The following is a 23,907-nucleotide window of genomic DNA, read 5'->3' as shown; positions in this document are numbered from 1 at the left end:
TTGTTTTTGCTGACTGTATGGAGCTTCTCCATTTTTGGCTGCAAAGAATATAATCAATCTGATTTTAGTATTGACTATCTGGTGATGTCCATGTGTAAAGTCTTCTCTTGTATTGTTGGAAGAGGGTATTTGCTATGACCAGTGTATTCTCTTGGCAAAACTTTGTAAGCCTTTGCCCTGCTTCATTCTGTATTCCAAGGCCAAATTTGTCCTTTACTCCAGGTATTTCTTGACTTCCTACTTTTGCATTCCAGTCCCCTTTAATGAAAAGGGCATCTTTTTTGGGTGTTAGTTCTAGAAGGCCTTGTAGGTCTTCATAGAACCATTCAGCTTCAGCTTCTTCAGCATTATTGGTTGGGGCATAGACTTGGATTAATGTGATACTGAATGGTTTGCCTTGGAAACAAACAGAGATCTTTCTGTCATTTTTGAGATTGCATCCAAGTACTGCATTTTGGACTCTTTTGTTGACTATGATGGCTACTCCATTTCTTCTAAGGGATTCTTGCCCACAGTAGTAGATATAATGGTCATCTGAGTGAAATTCACCCATTCCATTCCATTGTAGTTCACTGATTCCTAAAATGTGAATGTTTACTCTTGCCATCTCCTGTTTGACCACTTCCAATTTGCCTTGATTCATGGACCTAACATTCCAGGTTCGTATGCAGTATTGCTCTTTACAGCATTTGACTTCTACATCTACAGCTGGATGTTGTTTTGCTTTGTCTCTGTCTCTTCATTCTTTCTGGAGTTATTTTTCCACTGATCTCCCATGGCATACTGGGCACCTACCAACCTGGGGCATTCATCTTTCAGTGTCCTATCTTTTTGCTTTTTCATACTGTTCATGGGATTCTCAAGGCAAGAATACTGAAGTGATTTGCCATTCCCTTCTCCAGTGGACCACGTTTTGTCAGAACTCTCCACCATGACCTGTCTGTCTTGGATGCCCCTACGCAGCATGGTCGTAGTTTCACTGAGTTAGACAAGGCTGTGGTTCATGTGATCCATTTGGTTAGTTTTCTGTGATTGTGGTTTTCAGTCTGTCTGCCCTGATGGAGAAGGATAAGAGGCTTATGGAAGCTTATGGAAGCTTCCTGATGGGGAAGACTGACTGAGGGGGAAACTGAGTCTTATTCAAATGGGCAGTAAATCTAAGTAAATCTTTAATCCAATTTTCTGTTGATGGGTGTGGCTGTGTTCCCTCCCTGTTGTTTGACCTGAGGACAAACTATGGTGGAGGTGATGAAGATAATGGTGACCTCTTTCAAAGGGTCCCATGCAGGTCACTTCGCACTGAGTGCCCCCAACCCTGCAGCAGGCCACTGCTGACCCATGCCTCTGCCAGAGACTCCTGGATACTCATGGGCTAGTCTGGGCCAGTCTCATGTGGGGTCACGGCTCCTTTCTTCTGGGTCCTGGTGCACACAAGGTTCTGTTTGTGTCCTCCCAGAGTCTGTTTCCCCAGCTCTGTGTAAGTTCTGGCGGCTCTGTGGTGGGTTAACGGCCACCTCCTCCAAGAGGGCTTCTGCCATACCCAGGCCTGCTGCACCCAGAGCCCCTGCCCCCAGCAGCCCACTGCTGACCCGGGCCTCCACAGAAGACAACCAAACACAGTTCTGTCTCAGTCTCTGTGGGTCTTGGGTCCTGGTGTGGACAAGGTATTTTTGAGCCCTCTGAGCATCTCTGGTGGGTATGGGGTTTGATTCTAAAGGCAATTTCACCCCTCCTACCATCTTGCTGGGGCTTCTCCTTTGCTCTTGGATGTGGGTTATCTCCTCACAGCTGCTCCAGGGCCACACAGCTGCCACTCCAGCGCCACGCAGCTGCCTACATGGTTTCCTATAGTCTCTTTAAAAGAGTACATAGAGATAGAAACATTAAAACTTTGAGAATTTTTATAAAAGTGTTAAATTTTTTCTAATCATAGTTTTTTTCACAGTCATTAATCCTGACCTGCATTTATGTTTCCATTTTCACAGAATTGCCAGTGTGGTTTTAAAACGTATAGATTTCAGTTGCAATTTAAAATGTGGCTTAAGAACATCATGTTCTTTCCGGCTAACCGCATTTAGGTTGAGCCGTTGTCTGACAATGGTATTTATCAGCATAATTTGCAAATATTATGACATTTTTAGACACGATATCAAATTATGGTTTCAAAATAGATGTACTGGCATTGCCAGACAGAAATTCTGCAACTTCAGCCATACTGGCCATGTGGGTGCAGACTGTCCACATTTGTTCATATATGTGGCCTTGGTGGGCAGGCAAGCCAGCCAGACTTCTTAACAATCCTGACAAAAGTTAACATAACAAAAGAAACTGAGACTAATAACAAGCCGCTGTGTGTTTTCTTGTATTTTTTTTTCTTTTTATAAAGAGTCAATGAACATATATTCATCTTTCAAGAACTGTTATTTTGTCAGCCCACAGTCTGATTTCTATGATAAAGCTGAAGATTTGGAAACATATAACTCAGTTTTGTTTTTATAATATCAAAGTATTAATGTAAAATTCTACTGATAATAAAAACAAGAAGAGTTAACATATTGCTGGAAATGAAATCAGAGCAAAATACTAGTAAAATTAAAGAACTATATGAAAGGAGACACTACACTGTGTCCATTGGACACAGTGTAATTGTGTGGTGGACAGTGGTGTAATTAATACCAGCTATAAGCCCATCATTGTACATTCAAAAAGCAATAAAGCTGTAAAGAATATCTATGAAAATGCACTTTCAACCTAGAAGGAACTCCAAATAAAAATTTACTGGTTAGATTTTGAATTTGAATATATGCTTTTCAAGTATGAGGTTAAAAATGAGTGTGTTTGTGTCAAGAGAGATTTTTGATTCAGCAAAAAAAAGGAGTAGGCAAAGACTTCTGTTTCAGGTCCATTTAACCAATATTCACTGGCTCAGGAATGTGTGCAAAGCATGGTGGGCAGTAGCAGATTCCTCCTGTCAAGGATATTACACAGCACTTGGGGAGATAAGATGCATACACACATGACCACACTGCAAGGCAGTATATGATGAGAGCCAGAAACGAGGGCAGCAAGACTCAAAAGGTTCTCAGAGGAGGAAGAAGCCAGAGGATTTGAGGAGGGGTTTTATTGTAGACCTTAAAATATGCATTGTCACAGCGAAAGATGGAGGTGGTGTGGGCAAAGGTTTAGAGCTGGGAGAATCTCTGTGACTTGTGAGTTAACCAGTGTCTCCCCTCTGTGTTCATGTGGAGTCTGATGCCCACATCTCTTAGCAGGGGTCCCCAATCTCTGGGACTGGTGATCTGAGTTGGAGCCGATATAATAATACTAGAAATAAAGTGCACAATAAATGTAATGTGCTTGAATTACCCTGAAACCATTCCTTCAACCCCTGGTCCATGGAAAAATTGTCTTCCACGAAACCAGTCCCTGGTGCCAAAAGGTTGGGGACCACTGTCCTATAGCATTTACCAGAATAGATTGCAGTGGTCTCTTTATCACCTTCACTAGATTGCAGTTTCCTGAAGGACAGTGAAAATCCCTTTTATTTGCAGAGCCTTTATTCTTGTATTCTTGGAGAAGGCAATGGCACCCCACTCCAGTACTCTTGCCTGGAAAATCCCATGGATGGAGGAGCCTGGGAGGCTGCAGTCCTTGGAGTCGCGAAGAGTCGGACATGACTGAGCGACTTCACTTCACTATTCTTGTATTCATATCTTGCTGAAATGTATTTGTGATCCTCCTAATTAATCCTTATAGCACTTCTGCAGTTATTCCATGCATGTGTTACCAGCTGGAGTTGAACACGGCCACACTCTGCCTTGTTTCCGCTCTCCTTTTGTAAATGTGTCATCTTCATGGTATTTAGTGCCACATGTTTTGCATTTTTGTGCTTTGAGCTGATGATCTTCCTGTTTGAAATGGCCCCTAAGCCTAATGCCAAAGTACAAGAAGACTTCCATGTGCCTTACAGAGAAAAAGGTGTGTGCTGGATTGCTTGTGGGTTCAGTGTTAATGAATCAAAAATGTATTATTAAGGAAAGTGTCTTTAAACAGAAACACATGTAAAACAAGATTATATGTTGATGAGTTAATCAAAGCATTCTCACCAGAGGCTCTTAGGAACAAAACTTCATATTCCCCAGAGAGCAATGATTTGGTATTTAAAAATTCATTGCTTGCTGTGACTTTATACAATTTAACTACCCTGAGCAACCAGAATTGAGTGTATCTGTTACTTCTGTATGCTCAGCACTTAATGTTTAGTAGGTGGCCACAGAGTTTTATGAGCAAACACCTGAATATAGGCAATTGGGAGGAATAAACCAGCTCATTGGAAATGTTAAATACTGAGTTCAAGACTGGGGTGTGACTACCCTGCAGGTAGTGAGAAACCGTCTGAGACTGCCCCCTGGGAGTGATCTCTCAGTTGTGAACTGTTCACCAAGCGTTAACTGAATGTGTTGGCTGGTGTGATGGACAGAATGAATATCCCTGGGCCTTGCTTGCAAGGAGATACTGCAGAAGCTCTAAAATACTCTTTCAGCAGGATTAATTTCTATAGGATGGATTGGAATCCATCGTGTAGGGATCTATAGGGTGGATTGGAATTGAGAGAAACTGAAGACACAAAACCAAGTTACTGCTGTAGCTATTCATATGAGGTAACAGAGACTAGAGTTAGGGTGCTGGCAGGGAGAGAGAGAAGTAGGGGAGACGCTTGACTTACTGTGAAGCAAATCCACAGTTTGACTCGATCCAGAGGATGAGGGAAATGAAGGAACAAGGTTAAACTCTGAAGTTTGCTGCCCTTGACTTTGTTAGTTCCTCTGTTTGCAATTTTTTTTAATGTTTTCCTCATCTCAGGTAATTACTCTGTACCATGCTATCTTTTAAGTCATCTGTAATGAGGTCATAGTCCTCATCCATTGTAACTAAGCAGCTGAGGAATTGTCTAGGGTTTAGGGTGACAGTCAAGGACAGTATATCTGGTTTTAGAATGAACAGTGAATTTTTATTGTTAATTGTGAAATTTTGCCTGGGGTAGGGATCCAAAGTTGAATTATCCCTCTTTATAACTGAAAATGTGTGTCATCCCAATGACTTCCACTCTAATGACAAGCTATGTCCTGCATTGTATGGCTAAATATTCCTAATGCAAATATTAGTACTGACTACATTGGTGAGAGAGTAGAACAGATTATCATTCACTATTGTTCTTTGGCAAATCACACGTGAAAAAAATACATAGAGACCCAGGGATCTCCATTAATTATGTTTTCAGTGGCATGTGTAAAACAGTAAGCTTTTTTAAGTTGGTAAAGTAAATCCTTCATTGTGAAGTACAGTGTATTCACCATCTTTATACTTTCTGTAAATTGAGAAATAAAATCTTTAATTTCCCTTAGCAAGATAGTGACAGAGAGCTTTAGTTTTAGAAAACTATTTAGTTAAACATGGGGTTAAAACACTTTCTCAATGTACTTTTTCTCATTAAAGATCATCTTTTAAAGAGATAGTTTATATCTTACTATAAGCTATTTGCACTTCCAATTTTTTTAAGGTTATGGAAAACTTATATCCAACTTGGAACCTTTTGAATAATACTTTTTTTTTTCTGGCAAACTCATCTCAGATAATCAAGAAATGTAGTATTTTTAGTCAATTTTCAAGAAAAAAAATTGAATGGCACTAAGCTAGTAGTATTTATTCTATCTGTGGCTAAGTACTACATGTATTTAACTCGAGGTTTAAAATCAAAGAAATTTTGATATTCTTTATCTTTTTCCATCTGCTCATAGTTTAGTATATCTTTCTGAACAAAGCCATGTTTGTAAAGGATATTAAGTTTTGTTTGGCCTTCTTTTCAACTGTGAGTACTCAACGGACCTTAATGCGAGGTTATGCTCCCTGGACTGATTGATGCATAAACAGAAGACAGATGGTGTGGAGATGACTCTGATGATAATTCATTTTTCAGCTAGTCAAGAAGATATTTTGATTACAGTGTGTTTAAGTAATTATAACACAGTCTGCAATGTTAGTCTCTCTGGGAAGCAAGCACATGGAAAACAAGTTACGTGTTATTGCTGCCCAACAAAGGAGGCAGTGTGGCGTAATGATTTTAATTCCTAGTGCTAGATTAGGACTGGAGGAGTTTAAAATATGTCATGCTATACGGTAAGTCAATTAAACATAGACCAAATAAAAAAGGTTACTGCACAGTTTTGAGGCGTAAATATTTGTCTTGAAAAGTATTTAGATGTTACTATATGAAAGAAATCAGTATTTTTGCATTCAGGCAACAGTCTGTATACAGCTAATTAAAAAATTACATGGCTTGATTTTTAGTTTATGTGAATCATAATTATTATAGAGCTTGCTTTCTGCATCAGGAGTGTAAAACTGAAATCAGAGAACTGACAAATCAACAGCATGTTAAGTCCTTGCTGTTGTTAAAGTTTTGGGAAAAAAAAAGCTAAGCAAAATGTCAAAAGGAGAAAAAAATAATTAGAACTGTGTGGATAGGCCATTTAAATTTTATTTTCATCTACTAATTACAGTATATACCTCTGGTGTTTTTTTTTTTTGTTTTTTTTTTTTATTGTTTGTTTCACAATAGGATAATTGATCGCTTAGATGGAGTTCGTTTGTTGTGGTCCCTGCTAAAAAATCCTCACCCAGATGTGAAGGCCAGTGCAGCTTGGGCCCTCTGTCCCTGCATCCAGAATGCAAAGGTAAGAAGAGACTGAAAGTCAGTCCATCATAGAATCTAATACCATGGTGAATGATGTTACCACAGGTCACCAACTGCTTTTCACTTCTTTATGGTCAGATTTTTACCTGGGAAAAAGAATACTGAACTTTTGTGCCAAAATAATTTTTGAGCAATACCTTTTCCTGGTCAGTTTTTAGAGGTCAAATGAAACTGGGCTAAAATGGCAGAGCTTACTGTGTTTTACCTGGCTGGTGGGATTGAAACAAATACCGCAGGTACATCAAGGGGAAGGAAAGTATACTGTTCTTACCTCTTGGGTGAAAAGAAAATTACATTACTGCTACTTTCAGAAGCCCAAGATAACCTCTATCTTACTTACTGCCTGATTTACCACCATGAAACATCATCACTAAGTTCTTTGTTACCTTGAAAAAGTCACATAATGTCATGAATTGCACTTTTCTTATCTGTTAATAAAGACTAGATGTAAAGTCTAGAGATTTCTCTCTGTCGAGTATTTTTACAGAAAGCATTTAATTCCTGTAATAAATTTAACATGCCTCTATCTTCCTAATATTTGTGACTAGATGTAATTGTAAAAAGTGAATTGTGATATATACTAATATTTAGAAAAAACTTATTACAAACTGGTTAATGGACGGGTTTTTTTATAACAATGAAAGAGGAAAAAATTAAAACACCTCAAATGTCAGCCCTATAGGAAAATGAATAACCAGATGACAGCACAGTCATACTATGTCATCCGGTGCAGCAATAAAAAATGAATGTACTTCAGCAATGTCTGCATCGATATCAGTATATCTCATGAACATACTGACCAAAATAAAAGCAAGCTTCAGAAGCAGAGATACAATATAATCCTACTATATAAGGTCCAAAATTTTTTTTAATATAAAATATAAATGATATTATTTAGGGAGTAAGAAAGAAGCCTATTGAAGAAAGGTTGCTACACATCTTTGAAGGATTTCTTTAAGGATATTCTTTAAGAAAGATCTTAATCCTCCTTAAACAATCTTTCATATCTTTAATGATCTTAATTATCTTTAACAAAAGCTAATTGGTTTTAGAGACAAGCCAAGACTGATAAGCAGAACTAACTTCAGAGGAACAGAAGACAAAATTAAATTTTTAAAATTAACATCCTTAGAATGACCCAAGGGATACTGCTAAGCCCAAAATGGCTAAAGAAAAAGTATTCATAGATTAAGAAAGGGCTTTTGGAAATTAAAAATATATTTGGGAAACAATAAATTTAATAAAAGAGACAAATACTACATTATGTATGGTACTGGGATATGACTGAGCAATTAATCTGGATGATAAAGTCTAGTAAACAACTAAAAATGTAAAGTAAATGTAAAAAAGAAAATAAGAATGGGAAGCACACAAAAAGAAAGCAAAAGGAATAAACAGTCATTTATAAAAGGAGGAGGTGGTTTCTATAAACTGAAGAGTTGAAGAAAGACTCTAGTCTCCAGATTGAAAGATCCATTTAGTGCCCAGTAGGGAAAATGAATTTATCTGTACCTAGACACAAATTCAAATTTGGCATTTCCAGAAATTAAAGGAAAGGAAAAAGTTATATAAGAACAAGAATCACACCATTATTAGACTTAACATCATTCACAGTGAATTCTAAGGAAAATGGAACAAAAATATTTCTGTCTTTAAAAGAAAGCATTTTTTATCCTGGAATTCTATATCCTGCAAAACTAGCACCTGAGTGAGTGTAGGGTAAGGATGGAATAAAGACATTGTTCTTTTAGAAATGTTAGGATTCAGGAAAGTTATCCTCCATGAGTCTTTTCTGAAAAAAAAAAAAAAAAATTACTTTAGAATGTTTTCCAGCAAAACAGAAGATTATAAGAAAGAAAATAACATGAGTTTTAGAAATAATAATAAACAAGTAAATCATTAGAATTTTTGCTAAATAAGAATTTGTATTATAATAGGGCTTTCAATTTTTATCAAATTATTAAGAAAGAATTTCTTTAAAAGTAATGGCATAAAATAAAAGCCATTAAAATAAAAGATGGTATTGTCACAGTAACAATCTGAATCTAAACTATCAGATGATTAGGAAAGCATGTTAGGTAGTGGAAGGTAATAGGTAAAAACATACCAAAGGTCTTTCCTTTTCCTGGAGAAGCTTGTTAGAGACACTGGTTAACTCTCAATCATCATTGAAAATAGGAATTTAATACTATCATTGGTGAGGTACCATTTTTATGGATAACATTTCTATTAATGTTGTTATTATATGTTAATTACATCCTTTATTCCTATGGATTTCAACTCAAAATCTGCCTACTTATCTGTAATTGGCTTTAAAAGATTTTCTAATGTTTTCGTATTCATTATTCTTGCCCAGGATTTCTGTCTTGAATACCCAACCGGTCTTCTTTGCTAACAACCTAAACTTAACCACATTCAAACTTTAAAAACAACTCATCTTGTCTGTGTTTAAACCCTTGGCCCGAAGGACCAGTCTAGACCCAAGCCTCCATGCTAAGTCACTTCAGTTGTGTCCAACTCTGTGCGACCTCATAGACGGCAGCCCACCAGGCTCCCCCGTCCCTGGGATTCTCCAGGCAAGAACACTGGAGTGGGTTGCCATTTCCTTCTCCAATGCATGAAAGTGAAAAGTGAAAGTGAAGTCGCTCAGTCGTGTCCAACTCTTCGAGACCCCATGGACTGCAGCCTACCAGGCTCCTCCGTCCATGGGATTTTCCAGGCAAGAGTACTGGAGTGGGGTGCCATTGCCTTCTCCACCAAGCCTCCATAGAGAGGCTCCTGAACCTCTCCTGCCTTCTTCTGCCCTCCACTCCCACCACAGACCACATGGACTATAGCCAGCCAGGCTTCTCTGTCCATGGAATTCTCCAGGCAAGAATACTGGAGTGGGTAGCCATTCCCTTCTCTAGGTTAATCCTCTTAGCTATGTTCAATTTAGAATCTTCAAGTAGCATTTTGTATATTCTGTTGTTTGGAGGTGAATTTAAATTGTTTTCAAATAAGAGTAAGTTCTGTGGGAGAATAGAGGCAGAAACACTTTGAACATGCTGGGCATCCTGCTCACAGTGAAGTAACAGAATCAGATGAGGTCCTGCCAAATATTTTGGCCCATTCTTCCTTCCCCCTCCTCCTCATGCCTCCTTGTTTCAGGTAAGTTTATGACTCAGCTTTCTAGGAAAAATTTCCTTTTATTTTGTAAGAAAGCATTTCCACATTTTCACGTAAGATACTTTTGCAAGTCACTTTAGAATTATTAACTTATGAATCATAGGAGTTGGCATCATTTTGAAATAAATAACTTCTTTTTCTAGATTAATGGCACTGACAGCAATGCGGCTATTGTCAGTTATAGCCAAGGGCAGCCGCAGTGGGAAGAAAGTAGGAGGCATGTCTTCAGACAGGTCATTTCTACTTCAGGGTCCCTGAACATCTGTCAGGCATCGTAAAAGCTGAGCACACTACGTACGTGTCCATGTGGAGTCGACGTGGTGAGATGTCAGCTGTTGAAGACAGATGTTACCCATTCTTTACACTGTTAACAGCATATCCATGAGAACACATTTTCAGATCTGTTAAGAAAATGAGATGTGAAAATTACATGTAGTGAATGGACTGCCTCTTTTCTTGCAGGGAAATATTTAAAGCTCCCTATCAGTGAATGAGTGAGGCAACAGAGTAGTTCAGTAATGAATTAATTGTGACAAATTAAGAGTCACTACGTAAGCAGCCACTGGACTTGCATTGTATTATGTTGTAATTAGATGTATTAACAAATGGAATGTGGGGTTTTTGTAGTACAAAATGTTGACATTTTTCCCAGGAGGCCAGTGTCTCAGCTAGAAGCTTCAAATATTCCTTCATTCTGGAGGAAGCCTACATATTATAGTTTTTGATCAGTTATTGGTGATTAAAAAATGTACTAAGTGAAAGATAAATGTTTTACCAGCCTAATAACTATCTGTTCATACCTTATATGATTGAAAAATCAGGGTGTGAAATGTAAGTCTGTTTTATGGCCTTAAACTTTAAAGAGTATTTAAGATAGGAAATGAGCATCTTCAGTTTAAAAGCTGCTCAACGTTCTTCAGTCTCTTAAGATCTAAAGAACAGAGGCTGAACTAAAAGTGAACTAAGTATAAAAATTCACTGCATATTTTGCTAAGTAGTTTTATTTAAAAGGATTTATTTAAGACTTAAGGAAAGTTTGTTGTTGTTTTCCCGTTAAGATTACTAAAAAGGACAGAGATCGTAAGATGTGACCTCTGTAGTGATGTTATTTAGTAAAATTCATGAGCTGCAAGTCTGGCTGCAGATGAAGAGCTGTTTTGTAAAAAGTGCAAGATATTTGTAAATGGAAGTGAAAAGCTGTCCCTTTCCAGCTGAATGATCAAACACACTTTGGAGAAAAACAGTGGTTGAACAGGTGTTCAGCATTATGAACTTGTGATGTATAGAATGTAAAACTGAATCTGGCAAAGATCCATGTATTAAATTCTTTGTTCTTAAGAACCAAAATTTCCTGCTGCAGAAAATCAACTCAAATTTGTGCTCTGTGAACAATGAGATAATGAAAAATTACAGAATTCACATAAAGAATGTGTAAATATGTTACACCACTTACCTCAAGCATTTTTCCAGCATTGATAAGAGCATGTTTCTTTTCTAAACTATGACTGCCTTTTTTAATATTTTCTTTTTGTGAATGATGTAAGATAGTACTTAATTTTCGTAATTCTGTTCCTTTTCATTAATGACTTTTAAAAGTTTTTGTTCATAAAAAGTAGAAAGTGTTAGTCGCTCAGTCATGTGTGACTCTGTGCGATCCCATGGACTGTAGCCCACCAGGCTCATTGGCCTTTTTATAAGAAATGATTCACATAATTCATATTAATTTGCAGTCACCACTTCCTTGTGAATTAGATGGGAAACAGGTATCTTATTTTGAAATAAATACTCTCTATAATTAAAACAGCTGTCACACTAGGAAGAAAACCTGTCTACCAAATCGGCAATGTATCTATGCAATCACTTGGCCTTGTAACCTTCTTAAACCCAATTTTGCTACTTGTTTAGAAAATAATATTTGGTTGTGAATTTTTATCTTAGAGGGGAAAAAAAATCTCTAGTAACTTCAAAACCAGTGGCCTCAGGATCTGCCCCAAACAGAAGCCAATTAGAAGATGTTTGAGAGCTATTCCCCAAAAGAAAGGAGAAAAAGTTAATTTCTGAGAGATTAGAATACAAGCTTGGGAAGTTTTAGTTTCCTGACTACAGGTGTGACAGAACGCAGCTGATGAAACCGGGCAGGAATCTGACATCACCCTCTGTTTAACTTCAGCTGCCCAATGAGCCGTGTCCAATGAGGAAGCCAGAGAGAACCTGGACAAGAAGTACATAGAGGTGTAATTTCACACTGAGACGACGGCCACAGACACAGCTTAAGGAGCTCGAATTTGGTCGTGTTTGGGCCAAAGAATGCATAGCTGTCCATCATGTGCCAAAGAAGCTGCACAGGTTCTTAAAACACTGAAAAGCTGTTTAAAACGAAGTCCGTGTTTGGTGGCCTACCTATCTAGGGTCGGCTGTTATTTTCAAGTCACCAAACAGTTCCAAGTATGCTCCTTATCTAGCCCGTGGTTTCTAAAATCCTGTAAACTAAAGTTAACTGTTTTACAGATATTTTTTCTGTGCGGCTGATTTTCAGCTTGGGACGTAAAGGGCCACAACAGGTGAGGGTGTGATTAAGCTTGTCTTCAGATCCCAGCTGAAAGGACCACTATCTGTGGGGCAGATGTGTTGCTTTCACCTGGATTCCCCTCCTGCCCTGTGACTGCTTCCCCTTCCAGGCTTCTCAGCCCCTGTTCTGAAGAGGGCTGCAATGAGGTTGCTAGTTTAGGATGTCCCCTGCTTTGGGAGCATGGAGACTTAGCCTATGGACCATCAGGGACATCCCCATTTAACCATTTTATTTGAAAGTACAGTTTATCTGTCCCATCACTTCATGGCAAATAGATGGGGGAAAAGTGGAAACAGTGACATATTTTATTTTCTTGGGCTCCAAAATTACTGTGCAGAGTGACTGCAGCCATGAAGTTAAAAGACTCTTGCTCCTTGGAAGAAAAGCTATGACAAACCTAGAAGGCATATTAAAAAGCAGAGACATCACTTTGCTGGCAAAAGTATGTATAGTCAAAACTATGGTTTTTCCAGTAGTCATATACAGATGACATAAAGAAGGCTGAGCATCGAAGAATTGATACTTTCAAACTATGGTGCTGAAGAAGACTCTTGAAAGTCCCTTGGACAGCAAGGAGATCAAACCAGTCAATCCTAAGGAAACCAACCCTGAATATTCATTGGAAGGACTGATGCTGAAGTTCCATACCCCTGATGTGAAGAGCTGATTCATTGGAAAATACCCTGATGCTGGGAAAGATTGAGGGCAGGAGGAGAAGGGGGCGATAGAGGATGAGATAGTTGGATGGCATCACTGACTCAATGGACATGAGTTTGAGCAAGCTCTGGGAGATAGTAAAGGACAGGGAAGCCTGTGTTCCATGGAGTCACAAAGAGTCGGGCACCACTTTAGCTACTGAACTACAGCTTATCAGCTACCAGTTACTTTGTTAAATGAAAAATGTCATCCATTAAGTTACATCATCTCCCACTCAGCCAAGAACTCCCAGGAACACACCCTGTACTTGACCACCATCAGAAACTGTGCCAACACAGTTCACAGACTTGGACATTGACTAGGACCCCAGTTTCTGATGCAGTGTTGTGTCTCTCCATCTCTCTGGGCACATAGTATTTTTAATTTTTCTAAATTGAAATATGGTTGTTTACAATACGATATAAGCTTCAGGTGTACAACACAGTGACTCACAATTTTTAAAAGTTAGATTCCATTTATAGTTACTATAAAATATTGGCTGTATACCCTGAAAACAGGCACACTTGTTCCTGATCTTGGAGAGAAACTTTCAGTCTTTCACCATTGAGTATGATCTCAGCTGTGGGTTTTTCCTACTTGGCCTGTATTATGTTGAGATCATTTTCTTCTATTCCTAGTTTGTTGAACTTAAAAAAAAAAATCATATGAGGACATTAAGTTTTGTCAAATACTTTTTCTGCAGCAGCTGACATGCTCTTACGGGTTTGACCTTTATTCTGTTAATGTAGGGCAGTATATTGATTGTCTTATGTTGAATCACCCATGCATGCATGCTAAGTCTCTTCAATTGTGTCAACTCTTTGTGACCCTATGGATTGTACCCTGCCAGGCTTCTCTGTCCATGGGATTCTCCAGGCAAGAATACTGGAGGGGGTTGCCATGCCCTCCTCCAGGGGCGCTTCCCGACACAGGGATCAAACCAGCATCTGTTATATCTCCTGCACTGGCAGAAGGGTTTTTACCACTAGTGCCACCTGGGAAGCCCTGAATTACTCATACTTACTAGGTATTAATTCTACTTTGTTGGGTATAATCCTACTGAATTTGGTTTGCTAGTGTTTTGTTGAGGAGTGTAGTTCTCCTTTTTTATATTGTCTTTATCTGACTTTGGTGTCAAAGTAATGTTAGCCTCATACGCTGCCTTTGGGAGTGGTACCTCCTCTTCAATTCTTTGGAGGAGTTTGATGCTTTCTGTTAATTCTTATTTAAATGTTCTGTAGAATTTGCAAGTGAAACTATCTGGTCCTGGAGCTTTTGTTTGTTTGAGATTTTTGATTACTGATTCAATTTCCTTACTAGTTATAGATCTATTTATATATTCTATTTCTTTATGGTTCAGTTGGTGTAGGTTATGTGTGTCTCATTGTTTGCTAAACCCAGGGTAGACAAGCAGGGAAGCTGGAAGAAAATGGAAAGCTGGAAAAAGTCCCTACGAGGAGCCCTAGGTACTGCAGACAGTATTGCAGCTGCAAGACCAAAATGCTTTATTCACTAATGGTTGACGCTTCTGCAGTGGGTTGCAAAGGCTTTTCACGTGGTGCTTATGTAGGCATGATGCATGTGCGCTCTGCTATAAATGATACCAGCTGTTGCATCATACCATGCAAAGTCATTGTTCACAGACTTTGTAAACAATGTGGGACGAGAGAGAGAGAACATGGGGTGAGAGCCTGACCACCGCCATTTTGGCTGATTGTTATTTCCCTACAATGTGTTTCTAGAAATGTATCCATTTCTTCTAGGTTATCCAATTTATTGGCATACAACTGTTGATAGCATTCTGTTACAACCCTTTTTATTTCTCTAAATTGTCTTGTACCTTCTTTCTTTTTGGATTTGGAGTCTTTTTTTTTTTTTTCCCCTTCCTTAATCTAGCTAAGGATTTGCCAGTTTTGTTCATCTTTTTGAGTATCCAACTCTTGGTTTCATTGATTTTTCTCTACTGTTTTTCTATTTTCTTCTTTAGGAAATAGTTATTTCTTCTTTAACTCAGTGGTTATTTACAAGTGTGTTGTTTAATTACTGATGAGGAAATGGAAAGTTAGAGAAGGTAGCGGCTCAAAGCAATACAGCCAATAGTAATGAAACCAAGCTATGCTCCCAGCTGTTCTCACTATGTGACTTAAAATCCTAAACCAGGGCTTTCCAAACTTTGATGCACATTGGAATTGTCACCTAAAGACCTTATGGGTGCTGGCTCCCACCCCCACATGCTTTGTTTCACTTGGCCCAACTTGAGCTGATGGAACATTAAAAGGTCTCCCAGGTGAGGCTAATGTGCCACAAAGTTTCAGAACTGTTGCCTTAACAACTGTACTTTTACCTGCTTAAGGATTTTTTTTTTTTAAGATGAGAATGCTTGGATAAACTATTGACCTCTAAATATCCTAGGTAGCTTCCTTGGTTTCTCAAAGGACAGTATTAAACAGAAACAGATAAATTTTACCATGTGAAATTTAATCAAAAGCTTATCTCTTTTACGTGAAAATCATCCAACCCAATTTATGCAATAAAAAGTAGCTAGAATCCTCACAAATGCAGGATAGGAGAGTGTTAGCTATACAGGAACTCACTTGTAAAAGATGTAGGAGTTTTGGCTGAATTTCAGAGCTTACCATGAATTCATTGGCCCTGTACCTGCTGAAGTAGCCGCCGCAGCAGAAGCACCAAGTGGAGCTCTTGGAGGTGAGAAGTCTGCCAAGTTCTGCTCCAGTCAGACCACATCTGCTAAATTCTAGGTGTGTTCTCAGAGAGTCTGATAAATGAGAGGGAAGACCGATGAAAACCACTTACTATGAAAATCAGTTGCAGGTACACAGAAGAGGAGGAAGACCAGAGAGCCAGTTTCAAATGTTAGAACATTCCTGAGCATGAAGATTCATTGCCGGTGTTAGGTTGGTACAAACGTAATGGTGGTTTTGGACCATGAATTTTAAATCATTATAACTAGGTTCAAACACATCTTTATTAATCAAAACAGGAACCATTCCAGTCAACACCTTTTTGCCAACGAGAAATAAGTTTACTTATTCCTGTAGCATAAAAATCCACTCTTTAGGATTTGATGAACTCTGCCTCCTGCTGGTTGTGGACGAGTTTACCGTGCAAAACATTGTCAAGGTGCTTGAAGTGTAATTGGTTGTCAAGAGGTCAGGTGAATATGGCAGATGAGGCAAACTTCCTAACTCAATTTGTTCAACAGGAAAATATAATGCAACAGACCCAACAAGTAAACTGTTGGAGAAGAACCTCTTCATAAATTAGAGACTTTTTTTAAAGAGTGTAATATTTCATACAGTTAATTTTTTTAAGTTTATGGTTTCAAGTATTATTCTTAGCCTGACCTATACAATTCACTGATTAGATCTTAACCAGAAAGTGTTTTACACATCTTAATCTGTGGGTTACTGATTACAAGTGGGAAAAATTCTAAATATATGTATTTTAAAATTAAAATATTTATAAGCTTATATATGCACAGTTGATTTACCTATAATAGCTACTAGATGATAATATGTCTTATTTAGCATCTTGTACTTATAAACTTCTTTAAAATATGTCATCGGTTAAAAATGTCCTTTAATTGCCTCTATAAACCTCTGAATATACAATAGTGAAAGTGAAAGTGTTAGTTGCTCAATTGTGTACAACTCTTTGCCAGGTTCCTCTATCCATGGAATTCTCCAGGCAAGAATACTGCAGTGGGTTGCCATTCCCTTCTCCAGGGGATCTTCCCAACCCAGAGATGGTACCTGGGTCTCCCGCATTGCAGGCTGATTCACAAGGGTGCTTCACAGTTTAGACTTTCTCATTAATAGAATTGCATCTAAAGTAGAATCAACACAAGGCGTAGTAAAATGGAAAAAAAAATCACAGTTGACTGTGATATTTTTAAAAATTATCTTAAATTCGGCTAAGGAAATAGAGAAAAATCAGAACCATTAACTTAAAAAAATTTTTATCTTGTGTAAATTAATTGGATAAAGCCACCTTCAAAGTTTAATACATTTTCTGCTACATAGATCTAGACTGAGCTACTGCATCGTTGTTGTTTTTTTTTTTTTTTTTTTTACCAAAAGTCAATGTATTTTTTCTTCAGTTCAGAAGGAAAGGAATAATAATTGAGGTTCTACTTTCCAGTTTTGAAGGACTATATTTGAAAGTGTCAGGTAATTCCAAATCATGTGTGTGTGTGTGTGTATATATATATATATATATATATATGTATGTATGTGTGTGTGTATGTATGTATATGTATGTGTGTATATCTTTAAGCTGTAGGACTTGTTTACTAGCAATGGGACAAGGCCCTTATTATGATAGAGCCCACAGACGAACTGTTCTTGAGTATACAGAGGTATATTTAGAATTTGAAATTTATTGAATTTACCTTTAGGGCAAGATTTGCCTGTTCAGTTTTAGTTTCTCTGATGTGCTATTCTAATGTGAATGTAGCATTTTTGAAAAATTTTTTTATATGCAGTGTGCTATTTTAAAATCTGTTTCAAATGTTATACAGTGTATGGTGTCTATATGGCCCAGAGTAGTGTAGTGTTTTTATAGCCTTTCTGGTCAAAAATTTTTGTCTTAAGTCACGTTACACTTGCCTTGCATGTGCTTTAAAGTTGCATTGTATGTATCTCACCTCATCAGAAAGCTGCCGGTTCTTTTTGCTGGAGGCAAAAGAGGGAATTTCAAGCCTATTCGTTTACTTGCTCTGTGCCAAACATCCAGTTTTCTGTTTTATTCATTAGTCTGTAAATAATAATCTGCATTAATGTTTTCCTATTAGTTGAATTTTAACCAAAAATATTTAATATTAAATACTTAATTTTGTTTAATTTGATCTTGACCCCTTTCCCTACTTATTCAACCATTCAAGCTAATAGCAGCATGAAGGTGTTTCATATTCTCTTTTTAATTGTGGGTTTTGTCTTAGGAAATTTCACTGGCAAATAGCTTCATCCCTTTTGGAATTATTAACTCTCTAAATTGGGAGGCTTCTTCTGACTGTTTATAAACTAACTTTAATGTGACAACTTCAACTATTGGTACTTCCAAGTCCATGCACACGGTGTGTAGTGAAAAGATCCTAAATGAGAAATCAAGAGATCTGCTTTTTTAGCTTTGTCACTCACTGTGCATGAACCTTCAGACTGCCTGTCTGTAAAATGAAGGTGCCATGGTTCCTTAGGCAGAGCTGTGGACTCCAGAAGAGATAATGTATGCCGAAGTCTTCTGTAAATTGCAAAAAAAAAAAAAGGCTCTTGTTATTGTACTATTATTAATATCATCATTATCATCATCATCATTAAAGATTTTTTCATTATAGATGAAAAGTTGAATTGTCTATAGCCAATATTGTACCAGTGACGAAACTGGCAAAGACTAGTTTTTAAGATATGTGAGAAGGTGGAAAATGTAGTGAATTTGCCCAGTCGCTCAGCATTAGTGAAAGACAGTTTTGGCAGAGGAATTACTTTTTCCATCCTCAAGTATACCGTCTCCCTTTCCATAGAAACTACGTGAGGCAAGAAGTCATGTGTCTAAAACCTTTGAACCTAAAAAAAAAAAAGAAAGAAAGCTCACCTTCAAAACAAACTCTAGAGGGGCCTGTGGCCTTGAGTGTAGCGCTGCTGCTGCTGCTAAGTCGCTTCAGTCGTGTCCGACTCCGTGCGCCCTCATAGACGGCAGCCCACCAGGCTCCCCCGTCCTTGGGATTCTCCAGGCAAGAACACTGGAGTGGGTTGCCGTTTCCTTTTCCAGTGCATGAAAGTGAAAAGTGAAAGTGAAGTCGCTCAGTCGTGTCCAACCCTCAGCAACCCCATGGACTAAGGCTCCTCCGTCCATGGGATTCTCCAGGCAAGAGTACTGGAGTGGGGTGCCATTGCCTTCTCCAGAGTGTAGCACAGATTAGCAATATAAACTGTTATGAGACCCTGGTGAGCCGCACCCGTGACCTTGCTGACACCGGTGCCCTGGATCTCGCACCACACACCTCAGGGAGCTCCCAGATCAGAAGCAGGTGTAGTCACTTTTGCTATTTGTCCTGGGGCTGCCCAGTGCTGTGGCTCACAGGCTCCATGATAACTGCTCTCAGAGAACCAGGAAGTCACTAGACTGGCAGGCCAGTTCATTTACACTCTATTTTACCAAGCTAGCACACTCTTCTTTTTAGTGTTTGTGACTGTGGTTAAGTATCTTAAAGTTATAGTCCCCTTATTCCTTTTATTTTTTCATAATTCAACAAACGTTGATTAAAAGTCCTCTGAGTGACAGAGTGAGCTAGCCCAAGTAAGAGTCAAAGACCAGGTATCTCTCTTTTTTAAAAAAACTTTTATTGAATATTTAATAAAATCTTATTTAATTTTTATTACATTTTATTATTTGATTTTTATTTCTATTGTACAGCAAAGAGAATCAGCTATGCAGATACATATATCCCCTCCCTTTTGGAATTCCTTCCCATTTAGGTCATCACAGAGCACTGAGTCAAGTTCCCTGTGCTATACAGTAGGTTCTCATTAGTTACCTATTTTATACATAACATCAAAAGTGTCTATTTGTCAGTACCAATCTCCCAGTCCGTCCCACCTCCCCATCCCCATCGGTATCCATATGCTCTCTACCTCTGTGTCTTTATTTCTGCTTTGCAAATATGATCATCTATAGCATCTTTCTAGATTCCACATATATATGTTAATATACAATATTTGATTTTCTGACTCACTTGGTGACTGTTCTTGAAGAACTCACGTATTAATGGGGAAAGGATCGATAAGAACATCATTACAATATGACGGAAAAAACAGCTATAGATTCCTTTGGTTCTAAATAGCCAGATCAGACTTTAGCATTACTTGACTCAGCATCTCAGCAGTGTCTCCAAGGACCAGGCTCTTGTCCTCCTCCTGTTCTACCATTCTCAGTGTTGTTATAAATAGGAAAACCCTTCCAGAAGACTTCTGATTTATCATCCAGAACTCATGTGCCATAATTGGGCCATATGTGTAGGCTGCCCCTAAGCAAATTGTTGGCAAGGGGCAGGAGACTTCCAGGACAGGCGGAAGCTCCAGGTCAGAGGTGGTCTCTCCTGATACTTGTCTGAGAATTAGACAACCAAGCAAAACCAGGACTTGGCAAACAGAAGAGGATGAGGAAATGGATTTTTGGAGAAAACTACCTACAAGAATGTGGAGGGGAGGGAGTGACCACACTGAGAAGGGAAGGCTGGTGGATGGGTGGGGAACTTCATGGAGGAGCTGTTATTTAAGCTGCTATTAAAAGATGTCAGATTTTCAGAAGGGAGCAGGAGTCTGTAGTTGGGTCGGCTAAACTCCAGGTAAAGAAAATAACTTGGTACTTTAGGGAACAGCAATAATCCTAGAGTCTGGAGTATTGTTTATGCAGAAGAGTATAATGGGAAGTAGAGCTTCCCAGCTGGCTCAGTGGTAAAGAATCTGCCTGCAATGCAAGAGACACAGGTTCAGTTCCTGGGTTGGGAAGATCTCTTGGAGAAGGAAGCGACAACCCTCTCCGGTATTCTTGCCTGGGAAATCCCATGGTCAGAGGAGCCTGGTGGGCTACAGTCCATGGGATCGTAAAAGAGTCAGACATGACTTAGTGACTTACAGCAACAATAACATACTGGGAAGTAAGACAGGAGATTGGGAGAATACGTGAATGTTGTTTCGACCTGGTCCTGAAGGAAATGAACTCTTCCCCTCTTTGCATCTGTACATTCCTGTCTCTTCTTCCCATTGTCTTTGCCTTGCTGAATTGTGTTTTGTTAATTAAGACTCAGCTGTGTTTTGTTAACTTCTATATCCCCAGAAGTTATCACATTGACTCATGTGATGGTTGTTCAGTATGTATTTGTTGAAACTGAGCCGTGTCTGTGTATGTGCTGTATAATGGTTAGTCACGCAGTCGTGTATGATCGTTTGTGAGCCCATGGGCTGTAACCCACCAGACTCCTCGGTCTGTGGGATCTCCCAAGCAAGAATACTGAAATGGGTTGCCATTTCCTTCTCCAGGGGATCTTCCCAACCCAGGGATTGAAACTGCATCTCCTGCACTGGCAGGTGGATTCTTTAACACTGAGTTACCAGGAAAGCATGTGTTACATATACAGACATAAACATTATATAACATATAAATAAACTGAATTTTTTCATACCAAAGGTACAACTCACAGCCTTATTATTACTTTGTGCTTTTTAAAAAAATGCTAAATATGGGTTTATTTTTGATATCATCTTTATTTTTATTGTTATCTAGGATGCTGGAGAAATGGTTCGTTCCTTCGTTGGTGGTTTGGAACTTGTTGTCAATTTACTGAAATCAGATAATAAAGAAGTGTTGGCCAGTGTATGTGCTGTTATTACCAATATAGCAAAAGATCAAGAAAATTTAGCTGTTATCACAGATCATGGAGTTGTTCCTTTACTGTCCAAGCTAGCAAATACAGTAAGTAATGCATCTTTTTATTTCAAAATGCATATTGTCATAAGTAGTAGCAAAAACAATGAGCTCCAAATCTAGAGACCTGGATTCAAGTTTAATATCTATCACTTATGAGGTATGAGATTTAGTAAATTCATTTAATTTCTCTGAGACAAATAGCCGTGAAAGTATATTTCAAACTGTAAAATGTTAATATGCAGAATCTTTGTAGAAATAGAGGCTATTTTTCACTTATCATTGGCAAGTAAAGTGGTGGCAAATATAAATGTTACTATAGAAGTGTTAACTATCCTATCACCGTCATCATTATTATGATCTTTAAGATGATTATTCATGCCAACTTTAGAAGTTAAATGCTCCTTTCTAAGCTTAGCAAGCCTGTGTCGATGGCAGTCTTGAAAAGTGTGAAGTGAATGAAAGTGAAAAGTGAAGTGAAAGCTAGAAGATTTTGGCAATCACTGTATTCTCTATCCAGAGCTGTACCAGATAGAACAAGCAGCCTTCAGAGATAATGACTTCACCATGACCATAGATATTTGAGCATGGCTTGGTCTGCCACTTGGCAGAAAAATCATAAAGCAGAAATTCAGTGATTGGAAGCCTGTTTGATCTAGAAGACTTTTGGGCCGGTCTAATGCTAAATTCCTAAGAATATCTGCCAGTTCCAGTTAAGGACTCCCAAGTCCTTAATCAAGAGAACAGTGTAATTAATAAACAGAAAATTAGAGCATTATGCAGTTGTATTATACCTGTATGAGTTAATTACATCCAAAAAGAAGGATATAGTCTATATAAACAGTACAGAAGGACTTCCTTGTAGCTCAAAGGGTAAAGAATCTTCCTGCAATGCAGGAGACCAAGGTTCGATCCCTGGGTCAGGAAGATTCTCTGGAGAAGGGAATGGCAAGCGACTCCAGTATTCTTGCCTGGAGAATCCCATGGACAGAGGAGCCTGGCGGGCTACAGTCCACGAGGTCGCAAAGACTCAGACACGACTGAGCGACTAACACACACACGCAATCAGAAAGGACACTGGCTAACTCAACACTTGACTTTGTCTACTGCATTGTCTTCTCCCTCTTAGGAACCAAGGTATCTTACTGATGTGTACGAATTCCTTGGGTGAAGAAGTAGAATGAATCCACTTATCCAAGTTATCTGACAGGGTCCCTTAAGAATGTCCAATACTCCTTAATTATTTTTTATTATTTGACCACTTGCTGATCTGTAGCTCTGTGTTGTGAGTAGACTCACTCAGAAGGAAATTGAACCTTGAGCAAATAACTAATGCCCGGTACGTGATCAACTTTGCCTGCATGTATTCCATTCAGTTCATAAAAAGAACCTTGATCCATTGGTGACCCCCCAAAATACTAGTTTCCATCAAGACCCCAACTATGTAGCCAGTGGGTAGTTAACATCTAAGAGTGGTTCCCAACCTTTTTGGCACCAGGGACTGGTTTTGTGGAAGATAGTTTTTCCATGGACCAGGAGTGGGGGTTGGGGATGCTTTCAGGATGATTCAAGGGCTTCCCTGGTAGTTCAGATGGTAATGAACCTGCCTGCAATGCAAGAGACCCAGGTTTAATCCCTGGATTGGGAAGATCTCCTAGAGAAGGGAATGGCTACCCACTCCAGTATTCTTGTCTGGAAAATTGCATGGACACAGGAGCCTGGTGGGCTACAGTCCACCGGGTTGCAAAAAGTGAGGCAGGACTGGGCAACTAACACCTTGACTTTTAAGCACATTGGCGTTCATTGTACACTTTATTTCTCTTATCGGCTTCACCTCAGGTCTTCAGGCATTAGAGCCTAGAGGTTTGTTGTTGTTCAGTTTTGGGGACCCCTCATCTAGAGCATAAACATCACAGAGTCATTACGATGCACATACCACGGTTCATTTTCTTTGTGCAGAATAACGACAAACTGAGGCGTCACTTAGCAGAAACGATTTCACGTTGCTGTATGTGGGGCAGAAACAGAGTGGCCTTCGGCGAGCACAAGGCTGTGGCTCCCTTAGTGCGGTACCTGAAATCAAATGACACCAACGTGCACAGAGCAACAGCCCAGGCCTTGTACCAGCTCTCGGAAGATGCCGACAACTGCATCACCATGCACGAGAACGGTGCTGTGAAGGTACTGTTGGTCAACTTTGTGCGATAGTCCAAGTTAAGTCAGTGTACACTGGAAAGAAACTTAAGTAATGTGAAGGTTTTACTAGAAGGGGTATTTG

At 38.8% G+C, this 23,907-nt stretch overlaps 1 protein-coding gene across 3 annotated transcripts in view; it reads left to right on the top strand.

Annotated features, from left to right (window-relative positions):
* Positions 1 to 23,907, top strand: part of ODAD2 (outer dynein arm docking complex subunit 2) — a 162,122-nt gene that overhangs the window by 95,100 nt on the left and 43,115 nt on the right. For all 3 annotated transcript variants that reach the window (XM_040248019.1, XM_040248017.1, XM_040248018.1), the window contains 3 exons: positions 6,620 to 6,734; positions 21,489 to 21,677; positions 23,589 to 23,810. In XM_040248019.1, coding sequence (XP_040103953.1) covers positions 6,620 to 6,734; positions 21,489 to 21,677; positions 23,589 to 23,810 — 526 coding nt within the window. The remainder of the gene's footprint in view (positions 1 to 6,619; positions 6,735 to 21,488; positions 21,678 to 23,588; positions 23,811 to 23,907) is intronic.

The sequence above is a fragment of the Oryx dammah genome, unplaced genomic scaffold, assembly GCF_014754425.2.
Source record: "Oryx dammah isolate SB20612 unplaced genomic scaffold, SCBI_Odam_1.1 HiC_scaffold_10, whole genome shotgun sequence".
NCBI lineage: Eukaryota > Metazoa > Chordata > Mammalia > Artiodactyla > Bovidae > Oryx > Oryx dammah.
The sequence above is the reverse complement of the archived record's forward strand: the minus strand, read 5'-3'. Positions and strand labels throughout refer to the sequence as shown.